This window comes from Lates calcarifer, linkage group LG10 (genome assembly GCF_001640805.2).
Source record: "Lates calcarifer isolate ASB-BC8 linkage group LG10, TLL_Latcal_v3, whole genome shotgun sequence".
NCBI classification, from domain to species: domain Eukaryota; kingdom Metazoa; phylum Chordata; class Actinopteri; family Centropomidae; genus Lates; species Lates calcarifer.
In genome coordinates this window covers 24,425,919-24,448,826 of record NC_066842.1, presented here as the reverse complement: position 1 = coordinate 24,448,826, position 22,908 = coordinate 24,425,919, and the positions used below count along the sequence as shown (strand labels likewise).

At 39.2% G+C, this 22,908-nt stretch overlaps 1 protein-coding gene across 1 annotated transcript in view; it reads left to right on the top strand.

The window, feature by feature from the left end:
- The window catches only part of LOC108902326 (polypeptide N-acetylgalactosaminyltransferase 18), a 146,101-nt gene that overhangs the window by 73,834 nt on the left and 49,359 nt on the right, over positions 1 to 22,908 (top strand). The window contains exons 2-6 of the mRNA XM_018704171.2: positions 3,320 to 3,527; positions 3,730 to 3,896; positions 10,193 to 10,379; positions 19,170 to 19,367; positions 22,044 to 22,158. Coding sequence (XP_018559687.1) covers positions 3,320 to 3,527; positions 3,730 to 3,896; positions 10,193 to 10,379; positions 19,170 to 19,367; positions 22,044 to 22,158 — 875 coding nt within the window. The remainder of the gene's footprint in view (positions 1 to 3,319; positions 3,528 to 3,729; positions 3,897 to 10,192; positions 10,380 to 19,169; positions 19,368 to 22,043; positions 22,159 to 22,908) is intronic.

The following is a 22,908-nucleotide window of genomic DNA, read 5'->3' as shown; positions in this document are numbered from 1 at the left end:
CTAATCTTGCCCGTATGTGTGCACTATGTGTATGTTTTACTTATATGTGCTGTGTGTAATCACAGCTGAGCAGACACTGACGGGCAGCCAAGTCCCTCTTCCCAACAGGGATATCACAGGACAAAAGGACACTGTTTACTGTCACAATGCAATCTTAGGTCGTGCCAAACACGAACAGAGAGCTGCACCTGTGTGTGTTGACCTCTGACCTCCCAGGACCTTCGAGCACTACCAGCTGGTCTGTCATGTTAGAGTCAGGGGAAGAAAAACTAGGACATAACTGAATGGTTTGAGAGCTGTAGACAATGAAACTTTTTATCAGGAATATGGTTATGAATACAGATATGGTAGTTATTGGGTCTTGAGTTCTAATTAGCTCTCTGACAGTCCTACACACACATGCAGAGCACAAATTGCAATAAAAACTTTCCAATGACCTGAGCACTCAATCCCTGTTGGGTACACATTACTGTAGGTAACACACACACACTCTCACAGCCTCACTAATGTTCCACTTGATTCCCCCTGACTTCCCCTGCAGAGGTACACTGTGCCCTCGAGCCATTGTAGAAAGGGTTGCTGGGTCCAACTAAATTAATAATGAAATATGTCGGACAAAGTGCAGGGCAGGATACAACAAACTCTCTGCTCGTCTTACTCTGTGATGAATCTGTCCTTTTTCCTCTTGAGAATCTAGCTATGCTGAGAAACCTGTCACGGTACACAGTCTCATTTGTGGCATCCATTGTGCTAAAATGTACAATGCATTAACTAAATGCAAACATTTCCCTTCCTGCAACTCCTGGATTTTTTGTGAGATTTCAGCTCAAAAATTGAAACCAAAATGAGCCAACTTAGAACTAATTGAAGGTGCATCACTGCATGCATCATTTGTGGCCAAGAAAAGTAGCACAGAATCAATCATTAACAGTGCTTTTAGTGTTCTTATTATGTGGCTAAGAGGGGACTTGGAGGAAGGTATCATTTCACCCTCGAGAGCATTAAGCATGTTATTGCCAAAGGGGGAAGCACTGCTCTTCAAACTAATAAAAAATCCATTCAGCTCAGGAGGGAGAGGAGGCACTTCACAGGTATTCAACAAGCCTGTTCGTAGGACAGAGGAGAAAAGAAAAAGATGTTTGACAGATCTGAGCCAGAAGGAAAACTGTAAGTAAAATTAAGTCAATCAGTGTCCTCCCAGTTTGTTTTCTCGAGTGTACTTATGTGTATGTTGTTCTTGGTCAAAATTGTTATTGCTGAAAATAAGCTGTGTAAGTTTTACTTATTTTTTTTGCAGCGGCATCACCCCCTGCATTAGTGTTCTCTAGGAGGCTTGAATTTTTGTTTTTGAGTGGCTAAGAATATCTTCATAAGGTCACACTGAGCCAGACAGCATCCTACTACATATATCAAGAGCCACTGACACTTTACCACACCTTAGCTTGTTGAATGAGCAACCAAACAAATATCCACCAAAGGAAAAAGCAATGTTGACATCAGCTTGCAGGCTAGATAGCTAATTAGCTGCTCAGCTGTAGCACATTGAACAACATGGAAACAAATGTCAGTGTCGCTTTGGTCTGGTCAGATGTGGGTGTGGTCCTTACTCTTCAAAATTACTGCAAATAACTCACTGTCTGCCCATAACCTGTTATTACAGTGCAAGTTTATTGACTTTGTTTCATGTTTCTTACAGTGTAACACCAGCACTCTGTCCGACACACACAGACCCCTCTCCAGGCAGCTGAGACAAGAAGAAGCATTTCCCCATTTTATCTTCCTGTTATATATTTACATATATAGAGACATTATTGTAGACTGAAAACACATGACTAAATGTGATTTCAGTTGGACTTGTTCATATGTGTATGTGTGAGCTGCCTATGACTCAGAAAGTGTTAAAAATGAAGTTAGTGAATAATCAGCTAGTCTGATCTAGTTAGCCTGGCTTCCTAGCCTCAACTTTGAAAGTAGAATACAAACTTTGTAGCCTTTGGCACAGTGGGTCCTCCCAAATGTCCTATGTTGTAAAGAGACAGATGTCTTAAATTGCTAACAATTGATAGTCACCATGTGGGCTTGTTGGAAAAGTGGGAAAATGTATTGTATCAACTTCAACTTCATGACATGTTCCAATTGGTGGCAAATTGTGAATGGAGAGTGTTTCCTAACAATGTGGCTCTCAGTGTCAGTCATTTGATGTGATGGGAAACGCCAACGACTTTGACAAAATACGTCCAAAAACCTTGTAATCCTCTTGTGAAAAGTGGAGGTAATACACAGTATGGGTATTTTTTCACCAAAAAGTGATGAGAATTAAATTTCAGTGAGGAAAAAACTGGCATGCCTAATTTGTATAATTAATTTTTAATGCAAACATGTAAGTTGTCTTGAAAGCGAGTAAATATTACTTAGAAGTTGATCCAGAGTAAATTTAATTTTTATACACTGAATTCCTTTTATTTATACAATTTGCTTCAGTCCCATGATTATTTCATTCTCACAGATAATCCCCATCATGACTTGGACAAACTTACCACTACCATTCAAATTCTGCTGCTTTCTGCTTTTGTCTGCAATGCAGTGACAACAGGTGACCGGGAAGGTGCACAGCATCATTTTACATCTGTGTCTCAAATCATGACAAGTTAGAATGATTACTGCCTCTCAGTTGGTTTCATCCCCTTGCATATTATAATTCACATGAAATATTTCAGACAACCACAAGTTTGCTTTCTGTTGTTTGCATTTTTTTCAAAGCAGGCCCCAAGCTTGTTTTTTGGTTTGCAGTTTTTTCTACCATGTATGGGAAGCAGCTCACATGTAGCAAAGAACTGTAATCTACAGCGCTGATTAAAAAAAGAAAGAAAGGAATTGTTACCTTGGGCATGTTAGCAGATTTGTGACCACCTCTGCAGAAATATATTGCCATGGCTGTCAGAATGAGTTAATTGTAATGACAATGAAAATCCCTGTTATTTCACATCGTATTTGTGTTCCATCCTGTTCCCTCATGCTGCTGAAATTATTCTTACAGCCCTCAGCATGCAGGTTTTGTTTAATAACCACACAGCATACTTAGTGCTCAGTCACAGTCATTTTTCCTGCAAAGCTTCCTGAATAGAGCTAAAGGAAATTCATTTGTCATTCAGTTTCTCCACAGTGTTGTGTTGCTAAGATAGCTGTCACCGCATCTGACAACGCAGTGTTTGCGATGGGGCTTGGAGAAAACTGCTTGAGAAAACATCTAAAATATTAACATATGCTCCTTCATAAAACAGTTTGTCCAAAATGCACCAACATGTTTCTCTCTCCACAGAGACCCCTCTGAAGGATGGTGAAGACGCTGCGTCTTCGTCAGACTTGGCCTCAGACCCCGCCTCCTCACTCTTCAAGCACTGGGGTCATGACCTGGGCCCTGAGAGTCGAAGGGTTGCCCTCAGGAAGTTCCGTTACTATGGTTACAATAGCTACCTTAGTGACCGCATCTCCCTCACCCGTCCAATCCCAGATTTACGACCAGACAGGTCAGTTGAGCGATGGATAAACTGTTAATTGATTAATTCATCAAGATGTGTGATGAATTATATACCATACATATATTTGCCTGTATGAAACCTGAATGATGTTGTTTAAGTCTTGACTGTGTTACAGTAGATATGGGAATTTCTTTCTTTTAAGAAATGCCAAAGAAAGCCTTTCTTTCTCTCTGTTTATCTTTCCATCCAGGTGCCGAAACATGTCATATTCATCAGACCTTCCTCAGGTCAGCATCATCTTCATCTTTGTCAACGAGGCCTTGTCAGTATTGCTGCGCTCCATCCACACTGCCATCCAGAGGACTCCATCCCACTTACTCAAGGAGATCATACTGGTGGATGACCACAGTGACAGCTGTAAGAAACCTCTTTAATTACTTCATTTTTGTATTTACACTGAGGCACCATGGCACCCAGCTTTCTGACATTTAAAGCTTAGCTTTTAACAGAGAGCTCACACTCATTTATACATCCATCCATCACAGGGAGTAATTTGAGGTTAATCCCATTTGGATATCCACAACAACTCTGGAGATCTGAAGGGTTTTTGCAACATTATCGATACGTATTTGCCAACCAAGTCATTTTCATCATTTTTTTAAAACTCCAAATTTGATCTTACGTCCTTATGCAATATAGTGACTCGTAGATCTTTTTAACTTACTTGCACACATTATACTTAGAAGACGTAAAAAATTAAGTTAAAACAGGACAATCTGCCAGATAATGCTGAGTGGAATCTCCTCTGTATGGTTGTTTATACTACTGGCTATTTATGGCCATTCTGATGGGTGTGATGTCCTAAACTATACTAATACTAAACTCAGCATTTAATGTTTCTTTAGGGTTGTTCTGCCAACATATTCCAATTTACCACACTGTTATGAAACTAGAGACCCTTGAGTCAAGTTGAGTCAAGTTTATTTACATACTGTAACCTTGCTCCTCAGTTATAGCAGCTGCATTATATGGCTGCAATGCACACGGGTCTATTGAGCCTACTGTTAGAGCAGGACTATATGAAATGAATGACTATGGCTGAAATGAAATGGAAATATATATTTTTTAAAATTTTTTAAATTTTTAAAAATGGACTGCTCTTATATATACCGCTTTTCATATCAACCACTCAAAGGGCTTTACACTACAGGTAACATTCACCCATTCACATACACATTCATACAGCACTTGTTTTGTTTAGCAGGAGTCTAACACACACACACACACAAAGATGGGGGGGGTTCAGTATCTTGCCCAAGGATACTTCGGCCCATGGACTGGAGGAGCCAGGGATTGAGCACTGACCTTCCAGTTAGTGTGTGCCTCCTGAGCCAGAACCACAATAAGTGCATTGAATTGGGCAACAGTATATTTGATTGCTTATGATACAAACATTTCAAGTGAAGAATGTGTTTCTGGTTCTCTGCCAAGTCCATAAATTATTGTTGGACTTCGCTGACAAATGGTAGAAAAAAAACCTCTCTTTAAACCTGAAGGACAAACCTCCTGTTTACTGCTGTGACAACACTGTGGCTAAATAATCGCCAATTAAAAAGTCAGTTTAATTCACACCAGTCTGATTAGGAGTTTCCCATCACATTATCAGGCAAAGATCCAAAGTGGAATAATTAAGCACTAAGTCCTGTACAGTGGGTGAGCTACTGCCTAGACAGTCAATATTTTATGTCCCATTTATTGTGCAGGTATTAGGTGCATCACTGGAGTATGAAAACAGATTAAAACAGTAGTCACAGGCAAGGCCAGGGTGCAACTTGTCATGTTGGATGACTGTTGTTAATAATTGCCTCACGTACTATGGAACATATTTCACTCCTGCCAAATCTATAATTACCATTATGAGAAATCTGTCTCTGCTACCGTTGCTTGCAAATTTTATGGGTCTCTCACTGCTTCTCTGTTCTTCAATAATAATACAGCATGTCAGAGTTTAGTTATGGTAGTTGCACAGGCTGAATGCTTATTAGTGAGCAACCAGGGAGATAAATAGATTCAACATTTACCTCAAATTATTTCCTCTTAAAATTCTCAGGGAAATAAGATTTAATGCTTTTGCTTGACGATGAATGACAATTGCATGATGTAAATTCATTATAAAGGTAACTGATGAGAGATAATTCAAAGAAAGCGCATTATCTTTACTGTTACTTATTGATTGTACATGGTGTAATTAATGACAAATGGGGGTCAACCAAGGTTGAAGATTCAGATGAAGAGGAACTGGTCAAACTCATTATATGCTGCCACCAGAAGAATAAATTAGCAGAGACATCATGGGTTGTATTCATAAACTGTTTAAATGCTCACTGAGCCATGCAAACCTCCATTAATCTCTATATTATGATTTATACCAGTTGAACAGTTTATTAAAAATTAGGGGCATAGTTGGTGATTATTTTCACTGTTAATCAATCAACAAATATTTTCAATGAACTGATTAACTGTGAAAAAAAGTCCATCACAATTTTCTACAATATTTCCATCCATGCTAGTGTCATGGCTCAAGGGTCAGTCCATGACTCTTGGTCCAGACAGAAATATCTGAAAATTATTAAATGAATGTCTATAAGAGTTCGTCTTGATTCCCAGACAATGTATCCTAATGATTTTGGTGATGCCCCGACTTGTCCTTTGGTAGCTCTGTGAGGTTGTTTTATTTGGTTTTTAGTGAAATGCTTCAACAACAATAGGATGGGTTGCACTGAAATTTGGTGCATGTCTGCATCTTGACTTTTCATCTGGTATCATCAGGTCAAATTTTGTAATTTGTCAAATTCAAAGCAGTTCCCACATACAGCCTCACAGAATGCCTAGCATTCTATTCCTATCCTATTTGTCGGGCGATGGAACATTTTGATGGATTTTTTGTTAAAGCATACACTGTATAAACACACACACACACACAAATTTTGTCACAAACCAAGCACACACCCCTCCAATGGCACTATTGGGGGGTGGGGGGTGGGGGGTTGTGGTTGGTCTAAAACAATGTTTAGTAACATCCAGATGAATGAAGGACCCATGGTTCCTCAGCAGAACATTGTATTGTAACAAGATGTTGAATGTTATTCACTTCAGCTTAATGTTATGGCTGATCTGTGTATATTACAGTATGGACCAGATATCTGTGTGCTTGAGTTGATGAATTGATTTTTTATGTTTGGAAGTAATCTCACATTTATGTGTGATAGAAACAGGTGCTCTTCACATACTCCCAACTCCAGTTTTAAATGAACCCATCTTTCCTCCAGGTCAGTAGCAAACTGTGGCTCATTAAAGGAAAACAGAGGGAATACATAATCCAGGCTGATGGTTATAATGAATAGAGAGGGGAAGGCAACAGCCGCAGCCTGCAGGCAGGATTACAACACAGAGATAAGGAAATGAAGTTGTTTGTTGTTCCACTCTGGGCAGTCTGTGTGTGTTCAAGTATTTTCCTTTGTTTGTCTGCCTACTTGAATGTGTGCGAGGCATATATGAAAACAGTCATGCAGAAAGACAGACGTAGCTCTTGGAAGAAAGGAAAAAACACACACTTCAAAATTTTAGTATTTGTGTACCACAAATATGCATTGATTATCTGCAAGCATGCAGTTATTGATGTTGCTGTTATTCTAATATGAATATATATAATATGAACACACAGCAAGATCTTTGATAAGCAATAAGCTGTAAAGACAGACTGAAAAGCTGTCTCACGTTATTTTAAAGAGTCCGATGGTGTCAGATGAACAGGTGGGGATAACATATGCTATTAAATGATCAGGATGCACAACCACACATACTGATTTTGGTCTAGTTCTCAAAAATAATTTATGAATTGATGTTGCTTTTCAGCACCAATCAATCAGACAACAACTACTAACAATGGTTTCAACATATCATTTAATCACTGCCCTGTTTTGTGAAAGATAAAAATCACGCTCTTGTTGCTCTGATCTCAACAAAAGCCCACAGTGCTTTAAATTGCACTTTATAGGTTAATTATTTACCAAGGTGAATTCTTAAGGAGGTAGAGCATTAAATTAGCAAAATAGAATTACAGAAACCACCCCCCAAAAAATCAACTGGTGATGGACAATATACTCATCCAATTACCCAAGCTTACTGTTTTTTTGGTTTATTGTACCTAAAATATGTGAGAGACACTTTATGTCTTAGGCTCCCTGTAAACCAATTCAACCAACATACTGTACTCATTCAAGGAAATACATTATACAAAAAATATGAGGAGAATACACCCGTAGGCTTTCAGTTGATGCAATTACCCATCTGTATGAATGTAGTTACTAGGCTTTAACAAGTGTACTAGTCAGTACTTTAATAGAAATGCATAGTTCATGCAGGGTAAATCAGGGTCAGATAAATATCTGTACATTTTCTGAAGCAAATCATTTAGTTATTTTTAGATCACATCTGTATAATACAATAACTCAGTCATATCTTAGTTTCTGGACTTACTGATATTATGCATCTAGCATCTACACAAGTGATCAAACTGGATTTAAACAAGACCATAATTTAGCCTAATTGCATTGTCATCTTGAAGCATGACAGGACCTTCCCAAACTGGTGCCACAAAGTTAGAAGCACATCATAGGATACTCCAAAAAGCCTCATAATACTATAATGCAAAATAGCATTTTTGTGAGTTCTTACTTGTGAACTTGGGGCAAATCCATCTGCCACAACTTCATGTTGAAGCAGTTGCCTGACATCACATAACAATGGCAGCACCCATCAGGGCAGGGCAGCTGTGGCTCAGGAGGTAGAGCAGTTGCCCACTCATCAGAAGGTCGGTGGGTCGATCCCCGACTCCTCTAGATGAGGAGTGAGTTTCTGAAGACATTACAGGAGCCGCTCTGTTCTCTTTGTGTGCCATTTAATTTGGATGTGTGTGTCAGAGACAGAGGGTCATTTAACAAGAAGGTATGCTGAATTAACCAGCAAACATCCTGTTCACTGGCCTTTACATCATTTAATATGTAATTCTTTGATTTGATTTGTTTTATTTGAGTCTATAGACAAAGATTAAGTGCAGTTTATGTGTAAGTGTAAACTGTAGACTCTTCCTTTCTTTAATAAAACTCCCTTATTTTCCAAAAAATAGTACTGAGGACATGAACTCGGTAGCTACAACCTTGCTCAATAATGTCCATGTCAATTTTAAGTTTCCTGTTTGAGACATTAAAGTGACATCTCACATTTACTCCTTTCAATTTATATAACAAAATCAATACAGGTGAGTTTGGTTATGAAGTTTAAAAGTTACTCACACTACCCCATTCCCCCACCCCCCTCTCTTTCTGTCTAAACCCAACCGGTCGAGGCAGATGGCCGCCCACCTTGAGTCCGGTTCTGCTCGAGGTTTCTGCCTCTTAAAAGGAAGTTTTTCCTTGCCACAGTCGCCTAGTGCTTGCTCATGGTGGGATCTGTTGGGTTTTTCTCTGTAAATCTTATAAGATAAAGAGTACGGTCTAGACCTGCTCTATATGTACAGCGTCTCGAGATAACTTCTGTTGTGAATTGGCGCTATATAAATAAAATTTGACTTGACTTGACTCTAGATACTGAACCCTGATTTTCCCCTGATATGTGTCATTGGTGTGTGAATGTGTATGAATGTGCTAAAAGACACTTTGTATGTTTAGAACAAGTGATGTGTGAATGGGTGAATATGACCTGTAGTGAAAAGCGCTTTGAGTGGTTGATAAGACTAGAAAAGTGCTGTGTAAGTGCAGTCCATTTACCATTTACCCATGGATGTGTACACTGTAACCCAGAGGCAACATAAAGTATATTTGTCTGTATTTAATTCAAGTAATATATACTATCATATAGTGAAGGTGATTTGCTGTGTTCTTTGTTTATGTTTGGCATCACACAGCCAGAAAGCTGGGAGGTTGGAAATCAGACATTTCAACTGGGAATGCAATGCAGCATTAGACTTTAGAAGACTCCCTCCCAAGTCTCTCTCCCAAGTATTTCTACAGGCTACTACCCATGATGAGTGAACCGAACTTCACGTGTAGTATTAGTGAAGTGCCACTTTGAGTCCCTTAATTAGAAATAAGGACCAAACCACAAAAAACAGCCCCAGACAAAAAGTACATTAGCCTGGGGCCATTAAGTGTATCTCAACCACCAATTTGGAATAAAAATTTAGGTTAGTTCAGGTTACGTTTCAACCATTCTAACATTAGATCTTGCAGAGCTATACTGCATATAGTTTTTTTTATAGCTTTTGCAACCTAATCTTGCACAGCCTGCTTAGTACTGCCATGTTGCTGTTACACCACACTCTGTTGCTCAACAATTTAACTCAATCACCTCCTCCTACACATCTTTGCTAGCATTGGGATACATGTAAATTCAGCATGTTTGTATCCACACTGAAGTGAAATGTGCTACTAAATTGTTTTGAGCCCATAGGAAGAATGGTCAGACCTTAGACCTGTGTAGCACACAAGGAGATAAACACATGTTTTCCTCCACTGGAGCTTAGGGAGTCTCTGTAGAGCTTTGTCAAGCTTTGTCAATAACATCACAACACAATACTCCAACCACCCCAGGCCTCAGTGAGTTTGCTTTAACATTCAAGTGTGTGTGTGTGTGTGTGTGTGTCATTCTCTCAGTGGAGCTCAAAGAGCACCTGCAGAGTTTTGTGGAGGAGACCAACACTCAGCACGGTCCAGGATTCATCAAGGTGGTCCACCATGACAAGCAGGAAGGACTGATCAGGTCCAGAGTCAGGGGCTGGAGGGCTGCCTCTGCTCCTGTGGTTGCTTTGTTCGATGCACATGTGGAGTTCAGCACTGGATGGTGAGTAGCCATTTTTAGTTAATCCCAAATAACTACAGCAATGTATGCATTAAAAGTACAAGGTAAATTTACACCAGGCAACTACACACTTGTCCAGACAATAACAAGTTCCATTTAAAAATGTTGGTATCCAGAAATCTTGTGAGGTCACCTGACATCACAGTCTAGTGATAGTCTAGGTCCATGGTTGGCAACAGGTGGCTCGTGGGCCAAAACTAGCCAGCAATAATGTCTGGCCTGCAAGATTATTTTGATAATCAGATTTTTAAAAATATATAATATCACACAGACAATCCCACTTCTAACTATATATATGTCCAAAAAGAGAGTCTACCCCAACCTGAAGAATGCTTATTGTATGTTTATCCATCTTGAGAGTGACTGACAGATACAAACATTCATGAATCAGGTCACAAGCTGCACTGTAGCCAGTGTCTAAGCTGAAATAGATCTCCGTCATCTTTATAAACACTCAGTAGGAGCAACAGTTAGAATCCCTTCCTTTTTAGCAATTTTGCCTACAAAATAAAAGCGTGAGAGAGACTCAGAGTTAGTTTCTTGCAGTAATGCTGTATTTCGAGCTAGTTGAGAGCTTTTATGCTGAAAAGTTCTGACCGAAGTTTCTTAGCATCAGCCTGACGTCAGCCTGGCACCTATGATCAGACTATCACACAATTCATAGAAAAAGACATGAATGTGTTCCCAGAACTGCACCGTGGTAAAAGTACGGTCACTGAGAATTATGACCTGAACCTTGGTCCTCTCCCTTGCCTCCCCAACATTCTGTGATAAGAAACAGATAGAGAACTCTTCCTCCCAAGCCAGGGTCAAACTCAAATGGCCCATTCAGAAGTGACAGTTCTAATGAACCCCAATTCATCAGGAACTTACGAATAAACACGCCAAATCTTCATTCTGTGCAACAAACATTGTCTCTGCATTAAACTTTCAACTGTTACTTTATCAAGGAAGTAACCTGAAACTAGAACTATGCAGACTGGACTCAGATCCACAGAGCTAACCAGGGTCTTCCCCTCCTTTATTTATCTTTCTCTTCACCAGAGCTCATCGTAAATTACATCACATTCCAGGTTAACCTTACCACACAACCCTCTAATGCTTGAAACTATATGAAATCACTGTCTGACCATTTTGTAAAGCAAACCATTTTATTGATCAAATGTTTACAGGTAATTTGGTGAAAATCAGAATTTTTTGTTGCTAAGCTAAGTTAATGTGAGGAATTAATTCAAATATTTGCCATTGAACCATATTGCCATCTATTGACCATATCTAAGTTAGACATAATGTTTTTCAGGTATTAGAATCAAATGATTATTCCTCATGTCTTGTAATGCCACTCATTGACTACTAATGCTAAACACAATTTATTCTTTTGCAGTTAATCAGCTTAATTATTATTTGATTCACGTTTATATTAATGCATTGTCTTTCTTTAAGTATTAGGACCACCAAGTTATATCTGTACAATGTCTTAATTGATCATGATGGAGGGCGAATATGCGATATGCACGCAAGTATTCCAGATTAATAATTTAGAGTTTATTAAGAGATCATATGTCATTCTAACTGAGACAAAGAAAGTGAGGACAACAAATTCTAATTGGCTGAGACCACTTCACTCTGCCTTTAAATCTGACACCATCCTCAAAAACAATAAAAAGTCTGGCGCACAAAAGATAAGCGCCTTTGGTTGAAATCAGCCCCAAGCTACACAGCCACTCGCCATCGCACTTTAATTTTCTATGTTCCTTTGTTCTTTCCACCACATGCTCCACAAGTAACTTTTTCTTTTATCTATATGCGCAAGTGACTTTCTCTATTTCTCAAACCAAGAAACGTCAAGTTAAGCCAAAAGAACAAAAGTATCTGAATACTTATAACTATTTTTTTGATAATCCTTAATTTTTATTCTGAAGATTTTTGATAGTTTTAGAGTCGTCTGCCTGACACCAGTGTCCTCTAAAGTTATCCAGCAAACATTAAGTAGGCTACGTGAGAACTTATTTTTCCTCAACTCGTGAGAGAGGCCCACAGATTTCACGACCGCCTGCAAAGAAACCTGCAAGAAACTAAGTTTGCTGAGACAGAAAGTCTGTGAGTAAACTCAACTAATGCTGAACCACTGAGCCACCGGCAGAATCTTTCACCGTGTTAAGCAGAGACACGGCTGCCACAACTCTCAGTAGGCCAGTCTTAACATTCTGCTCGTGGTTGATGATAAAATAAGTAAACTTTAATTTTCGCCATCGATAGACATCTCCAAATTCAGTACAAATAGATTACAGTTACAGACTAAACTATTTGCTTCCACCAGATAACACTGCTCATCTTATCTGCTGTTAGTTCACCATGCTAGTTTGATCATCCTTACATTTCTGTTTTATTTTTATTTCATGTTTTCACTCTATATACAGTACATTCACCTTAGCAATCAATAAATTGTAAATATACATGTAGACCCAGCACTTTTGTGTGTATCTTTGCAATGGTGTGTGAGAGAGAGAATAATGTAATACAATATATAGAGGTCATGTTTTACTACACTGATCACTTGAAATGAAATTTTGTGTGCTATTCCCCATGTTTTAATTAATTGATGTTTTCATTAATTTGTTCCACATTTTGGTTAATTCATGTGCACAAGATAAGTGTATATATACAAAGAGCCAGCACAACAGACAGCCTATCTCCCCCAAGCACATATCATTTTTTTTACACAGAGAACAGTAGTGGAAGACATCTTCAGATCCTTGACATGAAAGTACCAGTAGCTGTCAAATCTTCCACCATATTTCACAGGCCAGGACATTTGGTCCTCCCTGTGTTTCATGCTAGTATATTATAATATTTAGACTACATGTTTTCTCTTTAGAGTTTTGAGCTTCTTGTTGCATTCATTCATTCATTCATTTTAATGAGGAAATTTCTGTTTATTTGAAATAACTCTCGCTCATAATCTTTAAAAAGATGGAGTACACATTAATACCAACCTTGTGTTATGTCAAGACAAGTATGTTGACACAAAGTGGAAATATTTCCTAATGAGTCCATTACATACTATAAGTAATGGGAGCAGTAGTTAATTACTGACCTCATTAGCATAGCTGGTTATATTTATTCTATCACAGTGGTGAGGCAGCTGAGATTCATAACACGTTATTCTTTGCAACACTTAAGCTTTTCTGACAGAAATCAAGTGCAGTTCTCTTTTACACCCAAATTAATGTCAGTTTGTTTGAGCTGCGGACACTCCATCACCTCAGGTCCCCTCTTTAGAACACTTGGATACAACAGCAGTGCTGTGTACCTGTTAATCATTTTGACAGGTTGAAAAATATGAAGCACTCACACTGAAATGAGGACACATATACACACATACAAGTATACACATATTCACAGAAAGGTAACACATTTGCATGCGCTGTCTTGCTCCTCCACACACACATGCACGCACACACACACACTTCATTATAATGTCTGGACTGGATCCAAAATAACATTTGTTGCTACTGTTCCACACTAGACATGAGGTATCTCTCTCTCTCTCTCTCTCTCTCTCTCTCCTCTCTCCTCTCTCTCTCTCTCTCTGTCTCTCCCCCCTTGCAACACACACAAACACACACACCTCCCACATATTGCCACAGAGGAGGTATTGGTCTATGACTAATGAAATCATTTACAGATCCAAAAGAGCTCAGCTGGAGATAAACACTTTTTTGTCTACCTTCTCGTCTCTCTTTAGATATTCACATTTTCAACAATTGCACCAGTGTTAAAACGTTTCTATTTCTGGTGCTATATCTGGTGATAAGTGCCATGATTAACACTCTCTGTACCATATCTGATTTCACACATAGTAATCAAAAAATTGTGTGCATGCCTTTTAAACGCCTTGCCTGTTTCTGTCCTCTTCTTTTCTTTTTTCTTTCTTTTTTAATCCTCCTTCCTGTGCTCTGGGACACACCCACCCTGTCACACATCATATTTATACATTTTTTCTAAGAAATTCAGAAATTTCTGCGTAATTACCAACAAAGCACTGACTGTTCATTCTACCTAATTGTCTCTACCATACATTGCAATTATCTGAAATGTTGGCTATTTTGAGTCAAGCACAAGTAATTATAGACTACTGTATGCTACAGAGACTGACTGACTGTAGTCACAATAATCCTCAATCATCTCCACCTCCTGCATATGTGCTCTATTGGCAGTCTCATGAAGGACATCAAAATATTACAGTTACATGATGAGATATACATGTTAGTTAGTGAGAAATACGACTGGGCAGACTCGAGTTCCAGCATTAGCCACCATGGTGATAGAAAAGGACTTATTGTTGGAACTGAGACACACAGATCACCTCTACAACAGAGTCACTGAACTCTTCCTCCTCCAGCCATTGTAGGTTGAAAAAACAGCTATCAAATCTGTACTAACATGTTTTAGCTTGTGCTAGTAGCTATAGATGTGGTTTGCTAGCTCTGACCATCCAATCAAATGATATGGAAATGCTGATGTTAGCGTAGGCCTGCTAGATGGCCCCTGGTCTCGCCAACTTGTAATCTGATTGGTTAAAGTATCTGCCAGGCAACAGTTTCATCACAATTTCTTTTAAATGACAGGAGCAGCACTGTTGATTGTGAAGGCCACAAGGCAGATTTCTATGCACTTGCCAACACAGGGCTGAGATCTGACTGGATAAAAGCTCCAACATAAACAGACTGTACTGGAAGCAGCTCAACCATGAGGAAAGCTATGAGATGAAGAAAACATATATAAAAACATCATTCAGTGATTGGGACAGTGTTTAGGCCAGCAGAGAAGGCCTTGCTGGCCCTGACAGGCCACCACTGGATAAAACATGAATGACTGTGAGGCAAGATTCCTCCTTTGTGTTTTCTCTTTCATGTGACAGTCAAGGGTTGATTGCATTTAATCAACAGCCTTTGGCAGTTTGTCCCACAAGGCTACAAATGTAAATATATTATTTTTTCTATCTCAGTCAGGGCTCATGAATTCTCCAGATCAATAGCATCTTTTTTGAACCAGATAAATAGCTGTTTCCAGCAGAATACAATGATGCAAATCCTCTAATCATTTCCAAAAACCACATGTGGAATTTTTTTCCATTAGAAAGGAAGCAAACATGCTTTGCTGGTCGTGTGAGGCAATTTCAAGGGCTGAACTTGAATTTTGTTCAATTGCTTGTTAGTTTTGAATTCCAACTTTCACAAAATACATAATGCAACAGTGAGAATTATCTAATTTCCCTTGCATTTCGAATAGTGTGCTCATTTTAGTTCCAGAGCTTTTGTCTAATCCTAAACCTTTGTGTGACCTGAAAAAACACATTTGATAAAGATAATGTATATTATTTCAAGTCAAGTCAATTTTTATTTATATAGCGCCAATTCACAACAGAAGTTATCTTGAGGCTCTGTACATATAGAGCAGGTCTAGACCGTGCTCGAGAGAGAAGCACAGCCTGGGCACTAATGTGCTTGAGGGAAGAAACACACAGTTAAAGTGATGCAGTGATATTAAGATAGTTAATAGTAATCTCGTCGGCAGGACATCATGGACAACATTTACTAACTATTAATCTTAACTGATGCATTGAGACTGACCCAACCCGCCGAGGGAAAATGGTATCCTGAAATAGGAACCAGAATAATGTGCTAGTTAAAAGTTAAGGCAAAAAGATGAGTTTTTAGTTTGGATTTAAAGGCCTCAACTGAGTCAGCCTGTCTAATATCACTAGGGAGGTTGTTCCAGAGGAAGGGGGCCTGATAGGAGAAGGCCCTGCAGCCTGCTGACTTCTTTTTAACTCTGGGGACAGACAGCAGCCCTGCACTCTGAGAACACAGAGCACGGGAGGGAATATAAGGGTTAAGAAGCTCAGACAGGTATAAGGGGGCTAGCCCATTTAGAATTTTATAAGTCATCAAGAGAACTTTAAAGTCTGATCTAACATGAACAGGGAGCCAGTGAAGGGAGGCTAAAACTGGAGTAATATGGTCAAACTTTCTCGATTTGGTTAGCATTCTAGCTGCAGCATTCTGAACCATTTGCAGACTTTTAGTGCTAGCACGCGGTAGTCCTGAAAGCAAAACATTACAATAATCCAGTCTAGAAGAAACAAAGGCATGGACTAGAATTTCAGCGTCTGCCATGGAAAGAAAAGACCGAATCCTAGCTATACTGCGTAGGTGAAAAAAGGCATATTATTTATATTAATTGTAACCATAATTGTGTAATGTGTGTAAACTTTTAACTTCATTATGTCAAAACTACTCCTACTCCAACTACTGACTGTACAAAATAGAAATTAGTCTCTTAAGTGTTTTAATTGTACTGAAAAATGGTTTAGGAACTGTAGTGGTGTGTGAAGTTATTTTGATACACAATTTGCACACTTACCAGCCTTATCAGCCTCTTTAATTGAAGTGCTCTCTTCCCCCTGGTAACACAACAGCACCCCTGTGATTACTGCGCAGGTTACCTACAAACCCCGTGCGAATCTTGAGATCCGTCCAACATGCAAGGGCATGTGGTGGTTGTAGAGTCTGGTGTAGAGTCTGACAGCAGCAGGAAGGAAGGACCTGTGATACCTCTCCTTCACACACTTTGGGTGAAGCAGCCTATTGCTGAAGGAGCTGCTCAGTACATGGGGTGGAACTTTTTCACCATCAGAAGCTTTGCTATCATCCTCGTCTCTCCCACCTGTTATGGTTTGGCTTAGTTTGTCTTTGTGTTGTGTTTTTCTTTTTGTGCTCTCTCTGTTCCCCCTAACCTTTTCTGTTCTTTTGCAGAGCTTGTGTGTGGCAGGGGGTGTAGTTGGCTCCTCCTGTTGGCCTCTGAGGCACACTTGTTTTCACTCAGTCCATTTCCCTCCACCTTATAAGCCCGGCCTTCACTCCTGCTTGCTGCCGGAGTATTCCTTGCTCCCGCTCCGCACGCAGTTTCCCCAGCATTTCCATCAGCAAGATGATCCGCTGCTTAAGACTTCCTCCTGCCAGCCAGCTCCCTGCCTCACGTGTCTGCTTTTTGTTCTGGTTTTGGTCAGTTTGGTTATTAAAAGAACTTTCTGTTCGAACTCTCCAGTGTGTATTCATCTCTGCTTAGTGGTCCTAGACTAGAGAACCTAACACCACCACTTCCACTGGGTCAAGGGGCCACCTCAGGACAGTTCCACAGGCACCAGTCCACAAAGTCCTGCGTTAGTTCTCTGTACTCCTTGTTGTCCTCATTTGTGATGAGGCCAACGACTGCAGAGTCATCTGCATATTACCTGATCAAGAACTGTGCTAAGTTTGCACTCCAGGTGATCTCTGTCAACCTTCCTAACTTCTCATGCTGCAGCATACCTTGCCCTCAGCAGCTCTGAATTCTTCCACATTAACCACTTCCTGTACTTCCTCTCAAATAAGATTCAGAACCTTCAGAATGGCTTACAAGGCTGAGCAGGGTGCACTCAGATCTCTCCAGGACTTTCCATGCCAGCCAGTACCTCACTGCTCACAGTAATTCTGCTTGGCCTCCCTGAGGAGCCATGGCCAGCACAATCTTAATCACTGATTCAGCTCCGTCTTCATTGCTCACTTGTGGATTGACCTTCCTAATCCAGTCAGGACTACAGACTCACTCTCAAGCCTGCAGACTGGATTGAAAATCCCCCTCACTTTTTTTATTTCACTTTTGCCTTTTTCCTTGGGCTTGTAATTTTGATGAGGGGATTTAAGCTTAATCTACTGTTATATCTATCATAAATCTTAGTAAAAAAAAAAAAAAAAAGCAGTAATGTTATGTCTTATTAAAAAGAAAATACTCACTCAGTTTCTTGAGTTTAACTTGCATTAATCAACTTCTGGCCACTATGGAGGTAGACCACCGCCCACCCTGACCCTGGCTCTGCTCAAGGTCTCTTTTCCTTGCCACTGTTGCCAAATGCTTTCTCATGGGGGAATGTTGGGTCTCTGTAAATAATATAAAGCTTATGGTCTAGCCTTGCTCTACATGAAAAATGCCCTCAGATAATTTCTGTTATGATTTGCTGCTATATAAATAAAATTGACATCCCATTAAAACATACAGAAATTAAATGCTTAAGACAGATTGCCACTCATCCTGAGTCAAACCTATACATGTTGGCGACACTCAGCAACCTGAGCTGCTGTAACTTGAATTAAACTAAAATTACCATCTTGTGATTGTATGCCTCCATCAGTCAGTCCAGTCGCACTTAATTAGTGTTTGAATTCTTGAATTATGACCACAAGACACATTTTTTGTGGTCACAGCAACCTTGATGTTTGATGACCAAGTTCTAATCAGTTCATCCTTGAGTCCAAGTGAACGTTTGTGCTAGATGTACTGAAATTCCCTACGGATGTCCCTGATATATCTCCTTCACAAGAACAACATTTGACCTTTAACTAAGTTTTCAAGGGCTTTGACAAAAGGAAGAGAAGTATGAGATTTAGTCCTTTTTAATGGATGGGCAGGTCTTGTTTTAGCTAATGTAGTCAGGTTCATTTTTAGAAATATGTTCCCGTGATAAAAATCTTTGTATTATAGTTTGTGTACGTCTTTGAGACTGCCAGCTTTGTCTGAAGATATTTCAAAAATATACTTTGACTTTCATTTCAGTTATCTCTGTTTTTATTTTAATATTTTGTCAGAATTACTTCCAGAGTCTGGAGCCTTGGATTAATTTGCAGTCATCTTTTAATCACATTCTCTATGTTGTCTGTTGTCCCATAGGGCAGAACCAATTCTGCAGAGAATAAAGGAGAACCGGACCCGGGTCGTGTCTCCTTCATTTGACAACATCAAATACGACACCTTTGAGATCGAAGAATACCCACTGTCTGCTCAGGGCTTTGACTGGGAGCTGTGGTGTCGATACCTCAACCCACCAAAGTCCTGGTGGACACAACGCAACCACACAGCCCCTATCAGGTAAATACAGGAGGTACTGTAAGACTTTGGTTTGAGCTTAACAAGAGGAACATGAAATCGAAAAAAAGAAATAGAAAAAAAGAAAGAAACCAAATATCACATCATGGAAGAAGTGAGACAACAGTGAAATAATCAGGCAGCTCAGTATTAATTATTAATAATTTGTCTTGAAGCATATTGAAGTAGGTTTGATAAGATCAGTTACTAAGCTCATTATTTTTACATTTCTTTAACACTAATCCCCTTGAATAATTATGTATGGAAATTCTAGTAAATGTCAACATTCCAACCCATTTGAAACCTCGGGGATGCAGCACAGCCACAAAGCACTTTGAGTGTAACACATAAAAACTGAGTCTCAGTCTCAATATAATGATCCAGTTCATCATTACCGTTGGCCAGGAAAAGATTATCAATATGACAGATAAAGATTGCTTAGATATGCTGCAGAGGCTGCTACAGAAAAATAACCCAGCAACAACAGCAAAATGCCTACTCACCAATATCTGTAAGAGGATAATATTTCTGTTGTTGTGGTTCATGGCAAGCAAATCAATGATGTAGTGTTTATAGATCTGGACAAAGACAAGAAGACATATCCTATTCAATATCGAAAATGAGGCAGATGAATAGCCCCAATTATTTCTTTTTCTTTCTTTCTTTTACTTTCTCTCAAGTGCAGTTTGTCACTGGATTTGCTCACATGTAGCCCCATAAAGCATTGTTAGTGTTTAATCACTTTTAGGCTTTTTGTTCAAGAAATTACTCATATCTGATATAAATATATTTCACATTTGATATATGTTTTGTATGTTTGACAAATAACAGTCTGACAGTCAAGTTTTCATGTTTCTCTGGGCCTGAATGACACCTGCAGTGTGTAACTGCCTCAGGGCCCTGCATTCACAGGAAGCCGAAATGCTTTTTTTAGGTGACAGGGTAAATGCACAGAGGGTAGTAGTGAAGTTTTGGGGGTCAGTAGGGGTCATGCAGCCAAATCTTGCCCCAGGACCCTTATTCTGGTTCATCAAGGATCTCTATTCCTCTGAATGCTCAGTATAACTAATATATCTCAACAATACTAAGTTGATTTTCTTGCATTGTGAGTATGAAAACTTATACAGAACATGATCAGTTGTGTCACTTGGTCAGTCTATTGAAAAGCAAATACCATCCAGTTTCTATTTTACAGTCTAAAGCCCCAATCGGACAGGATTGACATTAATTGAGTTAGTGGGGAATGAAATGTTCTCTGTGCCTCTTGGAACCTTAAATAATAATTCGAGACAGTCCCGTCACGAAATGATCAAATGTATTCTGTAATAGCCAGTGACATCCCACAGGACAAAGGCAAAAACGAAAGCCACAAATTTCTCCAGGCATGGAGGGAGTGACATCAGGCACAGATAGCCTACTGCATGTGATGAATTTGAGTCATGCTCCTCTGTGACATAACTCTGTCAAATCTTAACACATAGACATGACACACATTTTGATATCAGGATTAAAATCACTGTTCAGTGTAGGTAATTTTGAAGCCCCACCTATCATAGAAAAATAAACCCAATCCCAATGGAGCTTATATGTTTAAATCTCTTCAGTTTTGCTAGGCACATTTGTGAGCTCAGCATTGTGTCTAAATGCTATCAAGTTATTGAAGATAACGTGTTTGCCAGAAGTGAAACCAGCACAGAAATCCAACATTTCTGCCAAGTGGACAAACAATGTGCCATTTAAGGCAGAAAGCAGGCACCTTGATTTCACAAAAATAACTTTGGAGACACAACCTCCTGCTGGATAACAGTGATGCTAACATTTTCTTACTGGCTACTTACTAGCTGCTTTACACATACCTAAGATGTATACTGTAGTGTAGGTCATAACCACTGATTCATTTGTGAAAAACCAAATGTTAATATATTATTTTTTATTTGTGCATCACATGTGATATAGAGCAAACATTTGGTGGCTTTGTACCTGACACTATCATATGTACTCAATATACTGTACTATAAAAATATATTGTTGAGACTGACCTGTGTAAAATACATATTCTGATATTTGAGATATGAAATGTGATTTCATTGTGCTGTTATCTGGAGGCTGTAGAGAAAATTATGTGCTCAAAGCTGCTAGGGCCTTGTTTCTATTAGTATTTTTGGGTCTCAGTGTTTCTGGCTGTTTGCCAATCTGTGTATCCACAGGGAGGAGAAGTTCACCCAAACAAGCTGTTTTTGCAGCGGTGCTGTATTTCATATTGATAAGAGGAGATGTGTGGGACTGACAGCATGAATACTAATAGAAGTTGTTTTTCACTCCTTCAGTTTGATGTGGATGAAAGATCTGTTTGCTTTTTCCCCTGGCTTTCCTCAAAATGTCCTGAATTTGTTGCGTTAGGTGAAGGCATCATTTTGACAGCTGAATCATTTGTGAGTATAATGCATACTGCATAGGCTTTTCATGAAAGACTAAGGCCTAAATGTGTAGCATACTTGCAAAACAGATCTTCTTGCCCAGTGTTGGGCTGATTGTGGGTTAAGATTGTGTTTTAGTGTGGGTGTCTTTAAGATTATCTTGCATTTAAACTCTCTAGATTCTATGCATTTTGTTCTATTTGTTCTAAAACATATTTTATGTCTTTGTTTTCTCTGACCTCATCTCCTTTTTCTGTTTTAGGAGTCCTGCTCTGATCGGCTGCTTTGTGGTTGACAGGAAATACTTTGAGGAGATTGGCCTGCTAGATGAAGGTATGGAAATTTACGGCGGAGAAAATGTGGAGCTCGGCATCAGGGTGAGTTGGCTTGAGACCCTATATCTTATTAGATGTACATCTATGGCAACCTATGTCAATACTATACATTTCTGCACCTCTGCATACATTACTTTATATACTAAAAATACCAGTAGCACTGTGTAATTTGAGTTCTATATACCACACTGAGGCATCAGCTGTTGTCACTGTTGAAACTGAAATAGCAGACAGGTCCTGCATACAGAGAAAGGAGAATGACCTTTCCTTTGACAGAATGGGGGCTTTATCAGTCATTCACATTATTCACTTAGTCTGACTCAAGCAAACTGCACTGATTACTAATGATGTAACAACTGCCAGATAATACTGTAAGTTAATGGAATGACATTACATTTGGTTACATACATTTATCACATTATGATCATGATGATGTCATTTTCCTATCATTTCGATGCTGTTGCAGGATCTGACAGTATTTATCATTAAAAAGGTTTAATGTCATTTTTAGCAAGTCTAACTACAGTTACCACAATAACAGTTACTGCAAGAATTTTATCTTTAATCTGATCTCCAGGGGCAGAAGGCTCTACAAAAGCACTGTCCTCTTGGGACTGATTTGCAGTCTCACAGTTGAAACAACCTTGAGACTAAATGGAAGCTCGAGATATCCAAGAGAAACTGTTGAGTGATTTGTCACTGACGTACAGGTTTGAATATGAGCCCAGGCCTGGATGACGCTGAACCGAGCCGCTGGGTTAAGAACACATCACACTGAAAAAGTATCATTCT